The 22709-nt window shown below is 48.0% G+C and overlaps 1 protein-coding gene across 1 annotated transcript in view; it reads right to left on the bottom strand.

The window, feature by feature from the left end:
- The window catches only part of LOC134412657 (ras GTPase-activating protein 4-like), a 46534-nt gene that overhangs the window by 10397 nt on the left and 13428 nt on the right, over nt 1-22709 (bottom strand). The window contains exons 3-13 of the mRNA XM_063146616.1: nt 19832-19945; nt 18801-18862; nt 14917-15046; nt 7666-7747; nt 7049-7183; nt 4113-4204; nt 3052-3169; nt 2547-2700; nt 2064-2128; nt 1714-1826; nt 181-373 (exon numbers count right to left, since the gene is read on the bottom strand). Coding sequence (XP_063002686.1) covers nt 181-373; nt 1714-1826; nt 2064-2128; nt 2547-2700; nt 3052-3169; nt 4113-4204; nt 7049-7183; nt 7666-7747; nt 14917-15046; nt 18801-18862; nt 19832-19945 — 1258 coding nt within the window. The remainder of the gene's footprint in view (nt 1-180; nt 374-1713; nt 1827-2063; nt 2129-2546; nt 2701-3051; nt 3170-4112; nt 4205-7048; nt 7184-7665; nt 7748-14916; nt 15047-18800; nt 18863-19831; nt 19946-22709) is intronic.

Below are 22709 nucleotides of genomic sequence, written 5' to 3'. Positions count from 1 at the left end.
CAGAAACTGCTGCTTTACCACTCTGCGCCACACGAGGCTCCCTTGTTAATCTAAACTCTCATCTAAACGGTGAACAAAAAGGAAATTGGGTCTCTTTGGACTTCCCCAGCTGGGCCGGGGGCAGGGGGAGGCCTCAAGAAGAATCCAGGACAGGGCTTAGAAGGGTGTTGCTGGACTGACCTGGTCTCTCTCTTCGGGGAATCGCTCCCCGACTCGCTTGAAAAGCTGCTGAAAGGTGGCGCGGATGATGGCAGGACACGCCTTGATGGATCTGGCGATGGCGGCGAGCAGGTCCGTGAGGTAGGAGCGAAGCAACTGGGCACTCTGCTGGATCACGTCACTTTCACTTTGGATCCGGTGGAGGCTGGAGCACCTGGCCCAGGAAGCAGCAGAAGAAAACCCACCCGTTTATTTCCCGGTCACCCATTGGCACGTCTTTTCACGCCAATCACCTCCGTCCGGTCTCTTTCGCAAAAGCTGTAAGCGGGAGTTAAACCTGAGCTTGGCTCTCAGAACACATGATGCCTCTGAGTACAAACGTAGACCTGTCCTTGATCAATGAAAAGCGGCCGTCTGGCCACACGTATCTGGGATGGGAGCGTATTGCACTTGGGACAAAGCGGGTAAAATGGAACAGTCTGAAATGGAACGAGGTGATTTTACCCAGATCTTAGCAGTAGCAATGTTTCTGTGCAGACTTATGTCACGCATCCCTAAGTCTCTGCCTGCCATTATTCTGCAGTTTAAAAAGACTAAAGAGAAGAAAAAGAATGTGGTGAAATCGGTAATTAAAGCTCTCCTACCTCCAAGACTGGGAGAATAGGAAGAGACTAATGAAGTGGCAATTATGGGTCAATTCATCAGTAATGCCACCGCCATGCTGAACAGTAAGAAATAAGGGCAGAAGCTGCAAGGAGGAACCTATTAATTAGAAGACAAAATAGTCTAGGAAAATCTCAATAGCGCATTGCCAATCCACACTGAACGGGATGTAATGCTTTGCCAATCCACACTGAACGGGATGTAATCCTTTGCCAACCCACACTGAACAGGATGTAATCCTTTGCCAACCCACATTGAACGGGATATAATCCTTTGCCAACCCACACTGAACGGGATGTAATGCTTTGCCAATCCACACTGAACGGGATGTAATGCTTTGCCAATCCACACTGAACAGGATGTAATGCTTTGCCAACCCACACGGGACAGGATGACACTACAATGTTGTCATTGTTGTTAAACCAGAACAAATCAGAAAAGAGCCAGAAGGACTCCAACTTCCATCAGGCCCAGCCAGCATGGGAAAAGGTCAGGGATGATGGAAATTATAGTTAGAGGGCTGCAGGTGCTCCTGTAAAAAGTGAGCAAACCAGATTCAGGAGAGGAGCTTCAAGGCTCTCCACATTTCCTTGACAAACGGATGTAAAATATGTTATGCAAAAATATGCAAAGCCCATTGAAATTTGCATAATTTATGCAAGCCGCTACCCCCAGCTACTTCTCGTCATAGAATGCAGATCGCTGCAGGACCAAATTCTGATTTTTCTAAGAGCGACTCTACACTGCTCTGGTTTATTAATTATTATTATTTACATCCCGCCCCATAGCTGAAGCTCTCCGGGCGGTTTACAGGCCGGCCGGCGCAGGTTGTTCCCAATGACGAGGACTCCCATAGCCGTGATAGGAACGACGCTCCTTCCTACTTCTTACCCTACGTCTTTGGTCTCCACTTTGCTGGGATCCAATTCGACGTATCGCTTCTCTTCGAACACCCGGTTGACTGTCGGTCCAAGGACCCGATGGAGGTATTGCATTCCCGCCACCTATGGATGGAGAGATTTGGGGAAGGGCGAGAGAGGGTGGGAGGCATCATCAGAGGGATTTCGTCCATTTTACACAGAGCAGGGTCAAGAGTCGTGACCCAGGTGGCAAACATCCGACGTGGCTGTGCGTTGGCGGCTGCGTCCTATAAACGACGCAGCGCCACTGTGCAGCCACTGCGTGGTTCACAGGGGCGTATAGAGACAATCCCCCCAGGAAGGCACAAACCCATCAGATACCTTGAGAAATGACTCCGTCGACTTAGAGGCCAAGGAGTTGCTCCGAAACAAAGTGTTTGGCTCATCTGAAACAGAAGAAGCCGCTTGCAATTAGGGGCTCGACCACGGTATTTTGGGGGCAGTGCAATTTTTGTTCTCATTTCACGAAAGGCTTGTTAAGAAGCCACTGAAATAAGGGGGGAAATTGCATTCGATTTTAACCCCTCTCACTGCCTCTAAGTCGTGCTCTGTAGAATCACAGAATCCTAGAGTAGTAGAGTTGGAAGGGACCTACAAGGTCATGGAGTCCAACCCCCTGCTCAACGCAGGAATCCCACTTAAAGCATCCCTGTCAGATGGTTGTCCAGCTGCCTCTTGAAGGCCTCTAGTGTGGGAGAGCCCACAACCTCCCTAGGTCACTGATTCCACTACACCACACTGCCCCCCCTCTCTCTTAGCCTCCCATTTATCTGTTTTTGTGCCCATTGTGCCCTGAGTCCTTACCAGTTTTATCCAATTCTAGCTTGAAGAGGAGGTCCAAGAACTCTTTGGCTAACCCTTGACCCAGGAAGAGCTTGACGAGATTGACGGCAACTTCCTGTCTGTATTCCGCGGTCGTTGTTTCATCAATCAGGGTTATTAAATGCACTTTCCCTTCCTGTCAAGGGACGAGGAAAGGGAGTAAAGCTGAGGAAACAAGTTCTATGGGGATTGTAGTGAACATAGAACCACAGAAAGAGGAGACCTTTCATGCAAATCTAATAGGTTTTGTGTGCGCGCACATTTACGCGAAATTAGGGGGTCCATTCTCTATGTAGTCAAATATTTATTACATTTATACTCCACCTTCTCTTCAAAGGTGTTTATCCTCACAACAACCCTGTGAGGCAGGTTAGGCTACGAGAGAGTGACTAGCAGACCAAGGTGAATGGGGAGAGGTCCTCCCAGTCCTGACCTAGTACTCAAACCGCTCCATCCGACTGGGACAAGAAGGACGGGTGGATCTCACCTGTGCGCCTGCTTGAACTTCCTGGCACAACAGCTGGACCAGAGGCTGGTAGTGTATGGATGGAAGGACCATCTCATCCCGAAGTTGCACCTGGAGGTGTAAGGAGCCCAAGTTGCCTCTGAAATGGGAGGAAAGACAGGCTGAGTTCGGGCGACACACCCATCAATGGTTGTTTCCCATTCTGTTCCTATTACACACACACACACACACACAAACACACACAGTTGATTAGGGTGTCATCCGAACTCAGCCACAGTGTTGTGACTCGGATCACCTCCATTTGGGATAGAGGAGGAAGGCTGAACAGAGAGTGTTTGGGGAGGGGACTTTCAGGTGAGCAGACAGAAGCTAGCTGCAGCCCAATGCAGCTGGTCTCACTCCATCATCAGCATCCCAATATAAGGCAACCTGGAGATGCCTTTGGCTCTCCCCAGCCTCTGCTGAGAGACCGGCTGCCTTTGGCTCTCCCCAGCCTCTGCTGAGAGACCGGCTGCCTTTGGCTCTCCCCAACCTCTGCTGAGAGACCAGCTGCCTTTGGCTCTCCCCAGCCTCTGCTGAGAGACTGGCTGCCTTTGGCTCTCCCCAGCCTATGCTGAGAGACCAGCTGCCTTTGGCTCTCCTCAACCATCACTTATTTCCCTCTCAGCTGGTCATGAGAAAAACTGTAACTTTAAAAACTGCTGCCTGAACTTGTTTTTCTCCCCTCTCATTCCCCTTTGCTTGTATTACATGTCTTTTAGAATTTAGATCATAAGCCTGACAGCAGGGACTTGCCTTTCTGCTGATATTTGTAAGCTGCTCTTGGGTGCCCTTTTGGGGCTGAAGAATGGGGTAAAAATGCTTTAAAGAAATAATAGACACTGTGCTAGATGCATCAGCCTGACCTGGTACAGCTTCCTATGTTATGGAAATCATGCTAGCACTATGAGCAGCTGCCTGGAGGCGGGTAAGAAATAATAATAATAATAATAATAATAATAATAATAATAATAATAATAATAATAATAATAATTTCTCCTTTGGCAATCAGGTGCCCTCCCCTTTAACGGACAGAGACTCACTCGTCCAGTCTTGGTTTAGAGTTGTCCGGCCGCAGCAAAAACCACCCTTCCTCTCGCTGAACAGTCTCCAGCCCTTGCACATTGAACACCACCTGCAAAAGAGAGGGAGAGAAAGGGGGAGAAAGAGAGGGGGAGAGAGAGGGGGGAGAGGGGGAGAGAGACAGAGAGAAAAAGGGGAAGAGAGGGCGAAGAGAGAGAGAGAAAGGGGGAGAGAGGGAGAAGGGGAAGAGAGAGAGAGAGAAAGGGGGAGAGGGGGAAAGGGGGAGAGAGAGGGGGAGAGGGGGGAAAGAGAGAGAGAGGGAGAGAGACAGAAAGGGGGAGGGGAGAGAGAGAGAAAGGGAGAGAGGGGGAGGAGGAGAGAGAGGGGGGAAAGAGAGACAGAAAGGGGAGGGGAGAGAGAAAGGGAGAGAGGGGGAGAGAGAGAGAGAGAGAAAGGGGAGAGAGAGGGGGGAAAGAGAGAGAGAGGGAGAGAGAGACAGAAAGGGGAGGGGAGAAAGAGAGAAAGGGAGAGAGGGGGAGAGAGAGAAAGGGGGAGAGAGGGGAGAAAGAGAGAGAGAAAGGGGAGAGAGGGTAGAAAGAGAGAGATGGGTGCTTTCTCCCACATGAAGCAAGCCCCCAGAAGCTCCAATTTAAAAAAGGATCACGTAACAGGTGATGGGAAAAGTTACTGAACCCTAGCTCTGGAAAGTTGCTTCCAGAACGTTCCACTGACGTTGGTTGTTGCAGCATTACCCGACCCTTCAAAAGGAGTTCATACCTATTAGGGAAGGAGAGCACGTGCTTTCCATGCAGGAGGTCACGGATTCAAGCCCCGCTTCGACGTCGTCTTTGCCCCAGGGTGGCTCCGAATCCGTGCTGTGTCGGTTACACGACGCAGCCACAGATTCAAAGCCAACCTGGGGCAAAGAAGCGAAGACGCGCAGCTGAAATGTTGAGGACTTCCCAGCCAGAGCGAAGTCAGCTCGGCTCTTCTGCTGGTCTGGCTTCGTTCGGGGCTGCTCTGGGGGATGTTCCCGGGTGGAAGCTGACCTCCTATTGGCCCCGGGAACGGGAGGGGGTTGGGCAGGAAATTTTACCTTTTGAGGAGGAGTCTTTTGTGTTTTACAGGGGGGTAAAGCCAGGGAGGGAGGGCTATGAACCCCACGCTCGCTCCTTGGTGCGAGGATTACCCAGCGCAACACCGGGGGAGCGAATGCGTGGAGTTTTGGGGGGATGCGGCACCAACGTGGCGCTGTCGACACAGCCCACTGGAAAAGAACCGGTCCGAATTTCAAAGGCGCTATCCAAGGTGCTTGGATAACTCCTTTAGCGTTCTGATTGAAACCCGGAGCAGATTTGCCGCCCCACTGTTATCGGAGCCACCAGCCTCCACTGCAAACCATATGGAGCTGAACGGACCAACGGTATAAGGCAGATTCCTGCCCCCATGCGAAGAATTGCTCGGTCTTCAAAGTTTACATCAGGTGTCCTTCTCCAAGTGCTCCCAACATCAGAGGTGGGTTGTGATGAGCAGGGAGTAGGCCTTTTTCGTGTTGGCACCCTGGTTTCTTATAAAGCACCTAATATGGTCTAAGCACTGTAGGGGGGTTAAAGGATAAGACGGCCGGTGCCTGCAGGCACAACCTAAAATTCATTCTACCAGCCTTCCCCAAGCTGGTTCCTCCAGATGTGTTGAATGAGGTTTAGTCCAAGACATCTGGAAGGTTGGGAGAAGTTGCATCATGCAAAGGTGATTATAGTACTGCATCTCCACCAATATTAACCTGGCACCAACTCTTTTGATATTTTAGGCTCCAGGTTAAAACCTTTTCTATTTGCCCATTATTTGTCTGTTTTTAAACTAAACGATGCTTTTGGTTTTGAACGCTACTCTTGACTTTACCGTATCTTTTCTGTTTTATGGATCATCTCTTGTCCTTCTGCTTTTTACGGCGCTTTAAAAATCCAGAAGATAAAATGTTGATGTTTTCATCTTCAATCTTGTGTATTTTGAAATACCGCGGGTTATTACCACACACACACCCCACTCCCTGCTTAAAGTTGGGGTTTCTCAATAAATACAGGGATAACCTAGCTTCAGTCGTCCGTGCTCTGGTAACCTCCAAATTAGACTACTGCAATGCCCTCTACGTGGGGCAGCCTTTGAAGACGGTTCGGAAGCTGCAGCTTGTGCAAAATGCGGCGGCCAGATTGATAGCTGGTGCAGGGAGGTCTGAGCGTATAACACCGATTCCGGCCCGCTTGCATTGGCTGCCTATATGTTTCCGAGCCCAATTCAAGGTGCTGGTTTTAACCTATAAAGCCTTACACGGCTTGGGACCACCATACCTGACGGAACGCCTCTCCCGACATGAACCTACCTGTACACTGCGCTCAACATCGAAGGTCCTCCTCCGAGGGAAGCTCAGAGGATGGCAACAAGGAAGAGGGCCTTTTCAGTGGTGGCCCCCCAATTCTGGAATGATCTCCCCAACGAGGCTCGCCTGGCGCCAACATTGTTATCTTTTCGGCGCCAAGTCAAGACTTTTCTCTTCTCCCAGGCATTTTAACAGCATTTAACAACGTTAAGTTTGTTTTTAATGGACCCCAGAATTGTTGTTTTTAAATGGATACTGTCGTTTTTATACTGTTGTTTTTATGTTTCTGATAGTTTTTAAATTTTGTATACTTTTTAATGGTTACTATTTTTAACTGTTGTAAACCGCCCAGAGAGCTTTGGCTATTATTATTATTATTATTATTATTATTATTATTATTATTATTATTATTTGTATCCCGCTTTTTGCTCAATGCTGGGCATCAAGGGGTGGTATATAAATGTAATAAAATAAATTAATAAATGCAAACAGGACAGAGAGATAATGCTACCGGTCTTTCAACACCGCAATTGCACTTCACAATGAACATGTTACATCTGCCTCCTTCGGGCCGCTCACCTTTCCCAGAAAGTCGTTCCTGCTGACAAGATCCCAGTCCCACACTTCGACGATGCAGGTCTTCTCCACGGCCGACTCGTCCAAGTCAAACTCAAAAGTCTCGTTCCATCTTGGGTAGCAAGATTTTTTTATCACCTGGAGGGAGAGCAAAGCCAAAAGACCTCCAGATTCTCAGAAGCCAATGCTACCTAACGCAGGGCCGGCCCTTCTCTCAGGCAGCGTGTAGCAGTGGCCTCAGGCAGCAGATTCTGGGAGGTGGCAACAAGGACTGTGCCCTGGGCGCCCTAAACTAGCACGCTGCCTTCAGGTGAGGTAAAAGGTGCCGTCCCGTCACCAGTGCTGAAGAAAGATTCAACTGCCAGTCCAATCAACTTTTGAACATGGAATGGGCGGGAGCCGCTATCTTGTTCTTTGCCTTGACTGCAAAATGTATTGGGCCCTGTAAATAGGACCGTAAAACAAGGAGGGCCCAAGCTAGTGGGTAGGCGTCATGTGTGACCTAAAGTTATATCCTGCCTAGGATATTTTGTATATAGGCGGGATATAAATGGAATAAATGAATAAATAAATGCCTTGCGCCCCCCGCCTCAAATCTTCTTCCCCAAACCTGGACTCACCGAAGTTTCCTGAGTCTTGCCATTATATCGGACTCTCACAAAGGGATCGGAGGCTCCGTTTCGATCTTTTCGAGCCAAATCCCTGCGGGGTGGAGGGGGGAAGAGAGAGGAGGATGAAGGATTATGTCCCTTGGCATGCGAGCAAGAATCAGTGCGGTGTGATGGATCCGGGAATCACTCAGCTTCATGCTGAGCTACAAAACCAGCCTTCTCTCTCAGCTAGCCCTAGGCTACCTGGCAGGGACATTATTATTATTATTATTATTATTATTATTATTATTAGTAGTAGTAGTAGTAGTAGTATCCTGCCTTTTGCCCAATACTGGGCTTCAAGGTGGCCTTGCAAAGTTTAAAACATACATTGTAAAACCGAGGAAAAGAAACGTCCAAAAAACCCCCACCAATATTAAAACATAAATGTTTAAAATACACGACAAAATTAGGTCATTAACATAGATGGAGGACCAGATTATTCTCCAAAGGCCTGCTGGAACAAAAAAGGTTTTGCCTGCTTCTGAAAGCCCATCAAGGAGAGAGCCAGCCTAGCTTCCCCGGGAAGAGAGTTCCGGAGCACCGGAGCAGCCACCGAGAAGGCCCTGTCCCGTGTTCCCACCAAGCGCGCCTGTGAAGAAGGTGGGACTGAAAGAAGGGCTTCTCCAGAAGATCTTAAAGCACGGGCAGGCTCAAAGGGGAGAATACGGCCTTTCAGATATAGGCTTTATAGGTCATAACCAGCACTTTGAATTGTTACTAGCAACAAAGTATTTTTCTTTTTTTTAATTTCCCCCAGATTTGGGAACACTGTGTTAGAGTGTTCTCTAACAAACACTCAAAATTAGGGCTGTGCACCGCTTCGGTTCCAAATCCCGAAACGAAGCAGGCTGATTCGGACCACTTCAGTCCAGATCTGGAGCAGGCCAAAGCGGTCCAAAGCCGGTTGGATCAGGTCTGAAGCACTTTGGCATGATCCAGGATGATGGGTCCTGCTGCTCCCTGCTTGCCAATCTGCTGCGACTTACCTGATCCACCCGCACCCGGCACCCGCCCATCCTGCCCGAGAGCCTCCATTTTCAAGGAAGATGGGGGCTCTATATTGTCGTAGATCTACTGTTGCAAACAACGGCGGCCGTAAAGGGCCATTTCCGCATTGGATCAGGTCCGAAGAGGGCCAAGGTGGAATAAGGCCAATTCGGAAGCTAAAGCAGGCCTGGGAGTTCTCTGCACAGCCGTATTCAACATAATGCCGTTGTTTGGGGGTTTACTTTGTGCCCCTTTGGGTTGTTCATAGAATCATAGAATAGCAGAGTTGGAAGGGGCCTACAAGGCCATCTAGTCCAACCCCCTGCTCAATGCAGGAATCCACCCTAAAGCATCCCTGACAGAGGGCTTTTCAGCTGCCTCTTGAATGCCTCTAGTGTGGGAGAGCCCACCACCTCCCTAGGTCACTGATTCCATTGTCGTACTGCTCTAACAGTCAGGAAGTTTTTCCTGATGTCCAGCCGGAATCTGGCTTCCTTTAACTTGAGCCCGTTATTCCGTGTCCTGCACTCTGGGAGGATCGAGAAGAGATCCTGGCCCTGTTGTTTTAAAAAAATGTGGGTCTGCCAATCTCAGTACTCCCCTGAGTATGGTACACCACCCTCTTCCCCCCCCCCAATGCCTACATTCTGTGTAACTTCTAATCACTGACTCCCCGAATTTACCGTTAGAAGTGACTCTACAGCTTTAAACCGAGCCTGGCAACGAATAGGTAACTAATACAGTCAGCACAAGATTGGATTGCTGCTCACTAACCCTCATCCTGGCAGCTACATTTTGTACACACCTGCACTTTCTGACCTCTTCACAAGCTGGCCCGCAGGTAAAGAATACTGCAGGTAATTGAGGTCACGTCCAGTTTCTCTATGCAAGGCTGCAGCTGGCGAACCAGACTGAACTGGTCAAAGCTGCTCTAGCGATCGATGTCAGCTGAGCATCCAGGGTCAGCACTAGGTCTAGGAATAAATCCCTCTTCCCAGAATGTCACACCTGGACCTTCAAGGGGACACAATGCCAGCAGGAACAGGTCGTACCGCTCAATTGAAGCCACAGCTGTTGTTAAGATAACGGCTGACCAAACATCCCAGGCCAAATTTCTTTCATCAAAACGAACATGGGTCTGAGTTCAGTTTTCGCTGTTTGGTAGGGTGACCCTATGGAAAGGAGGACCGGGCTCCTGTATCTTTAACAGTTGCGTAGAAATGGGAATTTCAGCAGATGTCATTTGTATATATGGGGAAGCTGGTGAAATTCCTTCTTCATCACAACAGTTAAAGCTGCAGGAGCTATACTAGAGTGACCAGATTTAAAAGAGGGCAGCTTTAACTGTTGTGACGAAGAGGGAATTTCACCAGGTTCTCCATATATACGAATGACACCTGCTGAAATTCCCTTTTCAATGCAACTGTTAAAGACACAGGAGCCCGGTCCTCCTTTTCATAGGGTCACCCTACTGTTTGGTGACGAGCTTGTTTCGCTCAACCTTAACGTGGCGGAGGCTGGGGGTGCCAACGTCAGTGGGGTGGTGAATCGGCTCCGAGTTTCAATCAAAACCTTAAAGGAGGTAGTGTGGTGTAGTGGCTAAAGCATTGGACTGGGAGCTGGGAGATCCGGGTTCTAGTTGCCACTCAGCCATGGAAACCCATTGGGTGACTTTGGGCCAGTCACAGGCTCTCAGCCCAGCCTACCTCACAGGGTGGTTGTTGTGAGGAAAAAATGGAGGAGGAGGAGGATTATGTATGCCGCCTTGGAGGAAAAAAAGGCAGGATATAAATGCAATAATAAATAAATAAATAAGGTATCCAAGATACGGAGTTTTAACTGATTGTGACTGAAACTTGGCTCGATGAGAGCCAATAAACTGAAACTGAATCCTGGTGAGACGGAAGCCCTGTGGGTGAGCGGTTCCCGAGTCCAGGAGACAGGCTCACTGCCTGTTCTGGATGGGGTTGCACTGCCTCTGAAAGATCAGGTTTGTAGTTTGGGGGTACTCTTAGATCCACCTCTGTCGCTGGAGGCTCAAGTGGCCACAAACAAACTCATATGTGTTAGTTTGTTTAATACTATTTTGATTATTTTACATCTTTCCTCTCTCTCTACAGGTTGAAGAGGTGTTCTGGTCTGTCCCCCCACTCCACATCCCAGACCTGATAGGGTCGCAGCCTACTGTCCTCCATCGTAATTTGCAGTTTTTAACAAGGTGAATCCCACCACCACCACTAGAAACTCTCCCACAAGAGCACGCAAACGGAACTTCATTGCTCCATTTCTTTGTCTCTCCTGCTGTTCTAAGCCCATTTCCCCAACAGCAACGCCGCTTTACAAAACAAAAGTTCAAACCCAAGAAGCAGCGAGACTCTATCAATGCTGAGAATGAGCAAAAGGGTGGGTATTTTTAGGACCAAAGTCTCAGAAGAAAGGGTGCAAACCGAGAATGAAAAACGCTGTATCTTCTCCAAACGTCACATGGCGTCACAACCTCCGTCAAGTCGTCTGCCCCTTGGCCCCAAAACCGCTTCTCAAAAGCTACGCACACGGTCATTTTTCACTTCCATCAAACGGATGGTTTTTTTCTTAAAAAAAAACCCTCCTCGAATATTTTCCTCCCCTGCTCTCTCGTTTCCCAACCCCACAGGGGTGCCCTCTTCGGTATTCAAACAGAAACTCGCTAACCAGAGCGATTGCTTTTCGCATCAACGTTATTTTCTTCAATTGTGGGTTGGGGTTTTATTGTAATGAAAGGATATGGGGTGGTTATTTCCTGCAGAGACTTGGTGGATACCAAGAGACAGGAAAGGAAGGAAATTACAAAAAGTGCGTTGCCTTGTAACGCGTCTCTGACTCATGTCACCCGAACCTTTGCAAGGGACGAGGTCACATGCAAGTTACACCCTGGATCGTCTGGACGGCCCTGGTTAGGCCTCATCTAGAATATTGTGACCAGTTCTGGACTCCACAATTCAAGAAGGACGCAGACAAGCTGGAGCATTTCAGAGGAGGGCAACCGGGATGATCAGGGGTCTGGAAACAAAGCCCTATGAGGAGAGACTGAAACAACTGGGCATGTTTAGCCTGGAGAAGAGAAGGCTGAGGGGAGACGTGATAGCTCTCTTCAAGGACTTAAAAGGTTGTCGCACAGAGGAGGACCAGGATCTCTTCTCGGTCATCCCAGAGTGCAGGACATGGAATAACGGGCTGAAGTTAAAAGAAGCCAGATTCCGGCTGGACATCAGGAAAAACTTCCTGACTGTTAGAGCAGTATGACAACGGAATCAGTTACCTAGGGAGGTTGTGGGCTCTCCCACACTAGAGGCCTTCAAGAGGCAGCTGGACAACCATCTGTCAGGGATGCTGTAGGGTGGATTCCTGCATTGAGCAGGGGGTTGGACTCGATGGCCTTGTAGGCCCCTTCCAACTCTGCTATTCTATGATTCTATAATTTGCGGCTCAACTCTCCGCCGCTCCGTGATTACCAGCTCAACAGTACAATAATTTACGCAAAGCGCTTCGGACACTGAAAAGCGCTGCACGGGGCAAACGATCATAACTGATATGCGCGACCAGTGGTCGATCTGACCCAGCACGGCTGTTTCTTTGTTCTCAAGCCATTTAGCATCTTCTTTTAAAGGTACGGCACAGTTCCTTCCTTGCCGTCAACCAATCCCCCTGTGATTAAGAGCACATGTAATTGGAGAGGGAAAGGCAGGACAGGGTCAGGATGTTCCCTGAACGAACGGCTTGCTCGATCTTCAAGGGCTGGTTAGAAGCGAAAGGCCCGGAACAAGGGAAACTGGGAGAGGAAGACTTTGCACCAATCCTCAGCCGTTCAACCCGCCCGGCGTCTTGGTTCAGGTGACTCTGTGCAAGTTCTAAGTGAAGAGCAACTGACAAGCTTCTTTTAAAATCAATTAAAATGGCAAACAGACCACTACCGTTTGATCCCAGAAGGCAAAAGAGGTGGATGTCCAACCGGTTCTGGGTGGGGTTGCCCTCCCCCTGAAGGAGCAGGTTCGTAGCTTGGGGGTTCTCCTAGAACCATTTCTGTCCCATGAGGCCCAGGTGGCCTCGGTGGCACAGAGGGCCTTCTACCAACTCCGTTTGGTGGCCCAGCTACACCCCTATCTGGACAGGGATAACCTAGCTTCAGTTGTCCATGCTCTGGTAACCTCCAAGTTAGATTACTGCAATGCCCTCTACGTGGGGCAGCCTTTGAAGACAGTTCGGAAGCTGCAGCTTGTGCAAAAGGTAGCGGCCAGATTGATGACCGGAACCAGAAGGTTTGAGCATATAAGACCGGCTCTGGCCCGCTTGCATTGGCTGCCTATATGTTTCCGAGCCCAATTCAAGGTGATGGTTTTAACCTATAAAGCCTTACACGGCTCGGAACCACAATACCTGATGGAACACCTCTCCCGACACAAACCTACCCCTACACTGCGCTCAACATCTAAGGTCCTCCTTGGAGTGCCTACTCCGAGGGAAGCTCAGAGGATGGCAACAAGGGAGAGGGCCTTCTCAGTGGTGGCCCCCCAATTCTGGAATGATCTTCCCGACAAGGCTCGCCTGGCACCAACATTGTTATCTTTTCCGCACCAGGTCAAGACTTTTCTCTTCTCCCAGGCATTTAACAGCATTTAACAAGTTGTTTTGTTTTAATGGATCCCAGAATTGTTGTTTAAATGGATACAGTTGTTTTATACTGTTGCTTCTTATATTTTTGATGGTTTTAAATTTCGTATATTTTTTTAACGTTCACTGTGTTTAACTTTTGTAAACCGCCCAGAGAGCTTCGGCTATGCGGCGGTATATAAATAAATTAAATAAATAAACTTTGATGAAGTTTGGTTTGGTCAGTGCTTGGACAGAACGCTGTATGTACACCGCCTTGACTTCCTGGATGGAAGGAACATGGATGAAAAAGAAAACAGAATACTCCTACAGGCTCCCGATCTTTAAGGAGCTACAGGCTTGAGATGAAATATTACACTAATTATGAAACAGGCAGGACGCCAGCATTCCCCCCAACCCCCTTTTTAAAAATAGCTTTTTCATCGGTTGTCTTGGAGAGATTTTGTTTTTAAACAAAAAGCTTAAATTCTAAACTCTTGTGGATGACATTTAAGGCAGCGATGTTAAATGTTAAACTTGTGGAATTCAACTTCTCGCATTCACCACACCCCCGCTCACGTTTTCTCTCTCAAGATCCCTAAGCCGCACAGTATTCATAACTGAAGATGTTGAAGACAGATACATAATCTGAATTAAATTTTATACCCACCCACAAAAGGTACGGAATAGACTTCCCCATCCTGGAGTCCTCTAAATGTTAAACCACTGCCCACAGCCTCTAGGCAGGGAGAGCTGATATAGGAGACAATTCTTCAAAAGCAAATAGCAGAGACTTAAATAGCAGAGAACCTCCATGTTCAGTGAAAGTCTACCTCCAAATTGCCAAATTGAGTCACTTTCATGTCTCAAAAGCATCTTTCCCGGAAGTATCTGTCTGACCACTGTTGGAGACAGGACACTGGGCTAGATGAATGTCTGGCCTGATCAGCAGGGTGCTTCTTAAAGAATGCTACAGCGAGCTTTTCTAGACGAGACATTTGTTTTGCACTCGTCATTCCCTACTCACGGTTTTACAGGTTCTTTAGACGACATTGTAACAAAAATTTCTGCTTGTTTGTAAACAGCACTTTCTGAGAGGGGTTTTTTTAGAGAAGGGAAAACGGGGCGTTATTTCTGATGTCAAAAGAAAGCACGATTTCCTTTTATATGTTTGCTCAGTTCTGTTACACCACAGTGCCACCTAGAGGTTATGTGGTGAAAAAACAGGAAAGGCACACACACCCCTCGCGTAGTGCTCAGATCTGAATTCTGCAATGTAACTGGAAGTAGATACAGGGGATTAACAGCCTCGTGTAGAAAAGGCCAGAGTCTTAAAGATCAACTAACCTCAGCTTTCTTGAACCTGGTACCCTCCTGATGTTTTGGACTGCAACTCCATTCCTGACCACTGGGGATGATGGGAACAGAAGTCCAAAACATCTGATTGGGGGAAGCTGAACCCGTTTCACTTCACTTTCTGCATCCTTTTTGGCCCCATCGCATTTCTCCAGGTGTTCTCTGCCCTTCCTTCCAGAACTGCTAAAATCCTTCCAAAGTTGTCTCGTTGCAGCGTCACCCTCCATCTCTCCCACAGTCAGGTCTTACCTGGCATCAAACACGGTGCAACGCAGCTTCCTCGAAGCCCCGCTGCCAACAATCTCGATCTGGAGATGGATTTCCCCCTGAACTTCCTCATCCGGGTCAATTTCGGTGAGGTTCAGCCAGCCGCTGTAACCTGAGAAGAGAAACAGGGAGAAAGAGTGAGATTTTCAATACCAGAACGAGGCTGGCCTACGCTGCAGGGACAGCGAAAAGGTCAAGCACGAAGAAGACGTTCAAACAATTTCCTGACATTTTATTCCGACTCATTATGAAACAGAGCCCTAAGCTCTATCAGCAGCAAATGGGCCCCGCTGTCTCTAGACATTCCAGTGTCTGGGGTTTTTTTTTTTTCCTTCTCCTTCCCAATCGCTTTTCCTTTTGTGTCACGTCTTTTAGATTGTAAGCCTGAGGGGCTGGATTGTCTTAGTGGTTTTTGTAAGCAGCTCTGGGAGCCCTTTTTTGTCTGAAGAACAGGGTAAAAAATAATACTGCAAATAAATAAGTAAATAAATATTTATTGAAACTGGGGCTGTGCACCGCCTCGGGTCGAGGCCCCGAATCTGAGCCGAAGCGCGGGCTGATTCGGCCTGCCTCGCTTCGGTTCCGAGGCGGTTCTGGCTCAGCCAAAGCTGATTGCCTCCGAAGCTTCAGGGCGCCTTGGAGCTGCGTAGCCCTGGGCCTTACCTGCTGCCATCGCTGCCACATGTAAGAAGAACCAGGCTGCGGATGGTTTTAAGATATTGCTGGGGCTCTGAGTGATTAGGTACTAATCACTCAGAGCCCCCACGATATCTTAAAATTGTGTGCGGCCTGGTTCTTCTTACATGCGTCGGAGGAGGCAGCGGCTGCAGCACCCAGAAAAAGAGCCCTGCAGGTGGACCAGCACTAAGTTCCACCCAGGCTGGCATCCTGTTTCCAACTGCGAGCAGCTACACAACTCTGGGAGGGGCACAAGCAACGCATAAAGACAACCCGTCATCCTCTGGAGCGTGTTCAGAGGAGGGCAGCCAGAATGATCAGGGGTCTGGAAACAAAGCCCTATGAAGAGAGACTGAAAGAACTGGGCATGTTGAGCCTGGAGAAGAGAAGATTGAGGGGAGACATGATAGCACTCTTCAAATACTGAAAACGTTGTCACACAGAGGAGGGCCGGGATCTCTTCTCGATCCTCCCAGAGTGCAGGACACGGAATAAGGGGCTCAAGTTCCAGGAAGCCAGATTCCGGCTGAACATCAGGAAAAACTTCCTGACTGTTAGAGCAGTACAACAATGGAACCAGTGACCTAGGCAGGTTGTGGGCTCTCCCACCCTAGAGGCATTCAAGAGGCAGCTGGGCAGCCATCTGTCAGGGATGCTTTAAGGTGGATTCCTACATTGAGCAGGGCGTTGGACTCGATGGCCTTATAGGCCCCTTCCGACTCTACTATTCTATGATTCTAGCAGAGAAGGGGAGAGATTACTCAGAAACAATCCCACTCACTCACCCAACACACACTCACACACCTCAAGGATGAGTCACTGTGCCTCAAACACAGCCCCCTGGTCCTTGAGTAAGCAACGCACGTCCTCTCTTTGCTCCTGGCAGCCAGAGAAGGACAAAGGAACACGTCGCAGGGGAGAAGCTTCTTTGCTGCCCCTGCCTCCCAAACCAGTGATATGGTCTGACCCAAATCCATGCTGAAATACAGAGAATGCTGGACCTATAAGAATTGATGGGAGGGACGACAGTTGGATCTGGAATTCTGCATAAAAAAAGTGAACTGGGGATTCCGTTGGGAATCTCTTTCACGTCCCCACCCCATCTCAGCTCCTATAGTCTGTGCCTGGAATAAATTACGCAAATCAGGAATATTTGCATCTCTGCAGATCGCCGGCACACTTCGTTTTGATTTGGGTTTTTGAGCAATGAAGGCGATCGACAGCAGAGGACCCATTGCATGGCTCAGGCTACTGTATTATGTGCTAGACGCAGCCTTCTTCAACGTGGGGCGCTCCAGATGAGTTAGACTACAAATCCCAGAATGCCCCAGCCAGCTGGCTGGGGCATTCTGGGAGATGCAGTCCAACACATCTGGAGTGCCCCAGGTTGAGGAAGGCTGTGCTAGAGGCACTCTTCATATGGCTAAAAGTAGTCTTTGGAAACGATGGATGACATTGAAGTCATAGTGATGAATGCGGCAAGAATGAAAAGGAGAAGTGGCACGGCCTTGGCTAGTGGGCCGGGAGTGGGTTGATGTTGGGGGGAGATTCCCTCCAAAGTGGGAAGTGGTGGGGAATTGGTTCTCAGGCAAGACTCAGTGGAGGCTGGTGGCTCTGATGTCGGTGTGGCTGTGAACCCGCTCTGGGTTTCAGTCAGAATTCTATTATTATTATTATTATTATTATTATTATTATTATTATTATTATTATTATTATTATTTGTAACCCGCCTTTTGCCCAATACTGGGCCTCAAGGTGGCCTTACAAAATTTAAAACATATACATTTTAAACCTAGGAAAAGAAACGTACAAAAAAAAAATAGCCCAGATTATTCTCCAAAGGCCTGTCAGAACAAACAAGTTTTCGCCTGCTTCCGAAAGCCCATCAAGGAGGGAGCCCCGGGAAGAGAGTTCCAGAGCACTGGAGCAGCCACCGAGAAGTCCCTGTCCCGTGTTCCCACCAAGCGCGCCTGTGAAGATGGTGGGACTGAAAGAAGGCCTTCCCTTGAAGATCTCAAAGCACGGGCAGGCTCATAAGGGAGGATACGGTCTTTCAGATAACCTGGACTCAAGCCATATAGCCATATAATTTTATAGCTCTCCAAGGTGCTGAACCCCACGCCCACACTTGGTTCAGCACCGTGGGCATCTCCTTTAGAGTTCTGACTTAAATCCAGAGTGGATTCACATCATCACTGACATAGAAGCTGGTGCCAGACTATTTTGCGCCCTAGGCAGGTGAGCTGCTTTCACCCACCCACCCCCAGCGTACCTGGGAGTGGGGCACCATCTCGCCTGCCCAGCCGAAGCAAAGCCAGGACGCTGGGGTGGGGGGATGGCTGGCTTCAGAAAGGCGCGCCCGGAAGCCACTCTCCCAGAGCAGCTTCCAGCCAGGTGCGCCGTTCCAAAGCCGCCCCCCCACTCCCCCACCCCAGCATCCTGGCTTCAAAGCCAGCACCTGGCCAGAAGCCACTCCTGGCTTTGAAGCCAGGACACTGAGGTGGGGGGCAGGTGAGCGGCTTTGGAACGGTGCGCTCGGAAGCCACCCTCTCAGAGCCGCTGTGGGAGAGCGGCTTCCGGGCGCGCCATTCGGTGCCCCCCTTACCTTGACGCTCTAGGCTGCCGCCTGAGCTGCCTCTATGGCAGCACCAGCCCTGCATAGGAGCCACTAGCCTTCCCTGGCAAGAATTAAGTATTAGACAATGATTTATTTATTTTATTCACTTTTTACAGCCTGCCTTTCTTCACAAAAGTACACAAGGCAGCTTACACAAGATCACAGTCCAACGTAAGATAGAAATACGACCTGAAGAGAAAAGCAAACAAAATCAGCAACAATTAAAAAAAAAAAGCCACACACACAGAGCGGATCACACAGTAAAAAGACTGGGAGCCCTTACTGGTTCTGTTTGCTTCTTTCCACCTGTGGTTCAGATTTCTCTTTTAAGTCTTAACAACGATGCACGTGAAGAAATATACATAAGTAATTGACTCCTAACTTGTACGGATCTGGGTCTAGTAAGGAAGAAGACTCAATCCAGCTATTAGAATTCCACTTTCAATGATTTTAGGTTCCTGGAAATAACAGCAGCTCACAGATGCTGGTTTAAAAGAGGGAAATCTCCCCATTTTCACATCTGATCCATTTACTCACTTAAAATCTCTCCCGAGTGAGGGGCTAATCTCACCTTTGGGATACTCAGCTAACAGGCTTTGGGTGATGCAGACTTTCCCAATTACGTCATCTCGGCTGAAGAAGAAAAGCAAAAACACAAAGCTAGATAAAAACACGTCTTCGACAGTGCAAGGCACTTTTGACGTTAAGTCATATGTATACAGCAAAGGAAAACCAACTTGCCAGAGGGCTTGCAATGAGATAGGGACTTATTTTCACATGTGGTGGAAGTGTGCAATATTGATTTTTTTTGGGGGGGGGAGGCGTTACGGGTGTAGTAAAATACCGACATCCGAAACAGCCCATAACGCAAGACTGGCTTTGCTCTCTGAGCTTCTTTAAACAAGTATTTTATAGCACGCTTGTTGCTGGCCACTCACGGATATTTGCGGGACATTCTGATGCCACCATCGGCCTCCTGCGCGTCTCCCGTTCCATTTCCCGGTTTTAACGCTAAAAAATAAACCTCGGAAAACCCGACTCTTCCGGGATGTATCGATATTTGTCAGGTTTTCCTGCCGTGCGCAGGCAAAGTTGCCCTATAATATGCCCACTAGAGGGCACTGTCCCATTCAACTGCATTGAGCTGTACAAGCCACGTGGGCGCTGTCCTCTTCCTCATGTAATTACAGCGCGTGGCAAATGCGAAAGAGAAGCAGGAAGCAGAGCCAAGGTAAGGGTTGTGCTTACTTTGGTTGTGCTTTTACATTGTATTTTATACTATTTTGTTTTGAATTGTCTTAATTTTGTAAACTGCCCAGAGAGCTTCTGCTATTGGGCGGTATAGAAATGCAATAAATAAATAAATAAATAAATAAATAAAGGGAACGTGTTTTCCCCCTGTCGGAAGAAGCTCTCTGTCTTTCACGGTACACACAAGGACCTTCCACAAAAGGAAGTGTTAATATTCCTGTTTTGTGCAGCTAGATAGGTTGTGGCTACATCTTGAGAAACTGAGTGCTGCTAGGCATATATGTGGGTGGGGGAAAAACAGAAGGAGATGAGCATCCAAAGGAGGAAGGTTCACAGGAAATGAACTTGTACCTTAGCGCATCTTCGTCCATCACATAGAAGGACACACAGTGGAAGTTGGGGGGCAGGTGGACTTCATACTCTTCGCCCCAGAAAGGAAACAGGGTTTTCCACACTGTGGCAGTTCTGTAGGAAGGAGGGGTTGACAAAAAAGACCATGTTAAAAACAAACACTATGCCCACATCACAAAGATCGTACCTTTTTAGGGAACAGCCATGGAAAGGAAGGGTCACTCTTTGGTGACAGCTTGATCAGAACTTAACAGGGCTCTCTCAGTGGTGGCACCCCTGCATCCATTTAATGAAGCCATTTTATAATATCGTGAACCGCTTTACGGACAGCAGTTGGAAAGTAGGGTATAAATCTTTCAAGTAAATACATACAATCTTCCTCCAGTGCCTCCAATGTTTGAACATCCAAAAGTTCCTTATACCAAAGTCAGAACATCAGTCCGCCTAATCTGTTACTGTCTATACCAGCCTTCGTCCACCTGGACCAGATGTTTTGGAGGCCTATCAGCCCTAGACTGCATGGCCAATGTCAGGGATGATGGGTATTCTAGTCAAAAACATCATGAGGGACTCAGGTTCTGACCTATTTAGGGGCTGTGCAAGATTCGGAATCCTGAAGCATGGCGGCTATTTTGCATGCAATCCGCCATTTTCTGCACAGCCCTCGTGTGAAGAGAGAAAAAAGTCCCTACTGCTCCCAGCATGCATTGCAGCCAATCAGAGGTCAGCGTGGTCATCTCCATGGCAATAATGGGCTACGCCTGCAAGTGACGCTGTGTCATTTGGGCGAGTGATGGACCAACCCTTTGCTTTCGACTGAGTGGCATTTAGAGAATAGAAAGGCAAAGTTAACTAAGCTATACATTCCTCTTTAGATTGGGCTGCACTTAAACACAACACGCTTCACGTAAACTACACCTTCCTTCTCTCTTGCTCCTTTTCACCAGGAATTCATACATTTTCTCTCTTCACACTAGGGCTGTGCAGAAAATGGTGAATTGCCCACAAAACGGCCATGCTTCGGAATTCCGAATCCAAATCCGAATCTTGCAAACTGTCAGAGCAGACTGACAGCTGCTCTCCAAGAAAAGAGGCAGAGGACTGTCAAGTTCCATCACGCTGGTGGGCACTAGAAACAGGTCCTTTTTCGGTGGTGGCTCCCTGTATCTGTGAATTCCCTCGTGTTCGCTGGTTGTAAACAAAGCTTGAAGACCTTTTTATTTCAAGCTACTTTTATTTATTTATTACATTTATATACCGCCCCATAGCCGAAGCTCTCTGGGCGGTTTACAAAAGTGAACATTAAAAACAAAAAATATAAAACCATCAAAACAATATCCGTTTTAAAATAACTATTCCGGGGTCAGTTAAAAACTCAGCATATGTTGTTAACTGCCTGGGAGAAGAGAAAAGTCTTGACCTGGCGCCGAAAAGATAACAATGTTGACGCCAGGCGAGTCTCTTTTAATTCATATGAACAGTGCTCCGTGTTATTTTAACTGCTGCCGTTTCAAACTCCCACCCCACCCCGGTTTTGATTTAGGATTTTATTACTAAAGGATGAATCGTGTAGTATTGCTGTTTACGTTTTATTTTGGGAGGGTTTACCTTAAAAGGCAGCATATACGTCCTGAAAATGGGCAATGGAATGGAATATTTGGGAACAGGAGACAGCTGGAATCCTCAACAGAAAAACACTCCACGCTGCAACATTTTGTTGCAGTTGACAGGTCCCACTTGTACACACATATTTGGAACCTGATCCATGAAGCCTGACGTTGAACTACAAGGCCTCAGCGGTACCTGGAAGCATGGAGAAATATTTCTATTTCCCACCCACCCCAAAACTAAGTGAGTCACCACCATCTCAGCATGTCCCAATGACGTCCCTAATTTAACACATATGTATTTATTCCAGCGTTTAGATCCCAGCTTTCTGTGATTTTAAAACCAAACTCAAATCTGCTTACAACTGAAAATATAAATCACGTCAAGCCTGGAAACAAAATAAAACAAACAGCATCCCTTTTCGAAAACTTCGTTATTGGCAGTAGTACGCTCTGACCTTTAAAATGCCTTGAGGGATAGAAAAATCTTTAGCCTCTAAAGTTTAGAAACTATTTTAAAAGTGGGCAAAGACGGGACCAGGCAGAAAGTTCACGGCAGCGCATCAATGGCCCAAATTAGACTAATTTTGTTTCAAGTTCATTCGTTTCTCATATCTGGGGGCGCAACTCAATGGCCAAGAATTGCTTCCTCCCATATGGACTTGCTCAGAATTTGAGGCCCGTTTGAGAAGTTCCACGTTGTCCCTTCGTCAACACAAATGGGACTGGTGGGCCGGCCCGGCCCTACCATGAGGTAAAGTGAGGCAACTGCCTCAAGCAGCAGATTTTGAGTGTCACGAAAGGGTGACAAACCGTTATTCACTTTATTGTGCCTTACATTCATCGAATAGCAGTTTATTTCCAGTCTGCAGACAATAAAAACAAACTATTTAAGCACACACACACAAAAAACACCAACCTGAGCGAAAATGAAAACGTATACATGCTGTCAACACATCAACATCATTAAATTTAACAAAGGCGGTAACGTGGAAAAAAGGAATAGAATAAAATTCAAAATGACCCAGCCTCACTTAATATCTGGACCTTATTCTAATAGTTCGAGGGCAGAATTTGGCTATGTTTTCATGGCCAATTTGACAGAACGGGTCCGTGTGGGATTTTCCTCCCTTGTGGTAAAATAACTTGCTTGGCTTTGGGTACTAAGCACCTTGATTTTTGAGCGGTGGTGTGCGTGCGTAATTTGCTACTACACCTCAGGCAGCAAAATGACTTCAACTGGGCCTGCTCATAGGGAGAAGAGAGAGGGC

The sequence above is a fragment of the Elgaria multicarinata genome, chromosome 22 (assembly GCF_023053635.1).
Source record: "Elgaria multicarinata webbii isolate HBS135686 ecotype San Diego chromosome 22, rElgMul1.1.pri, whole genome shotgun sequence".
NCBI lineage: Eukaryota > Metazoa > Chordata > Lepidosauria > Squamata > Anguidae > Elgaria > Elgaria multicarinata.
This window is presented reverse-complemented; position numbering and strand designations above follow the sequence as displayed.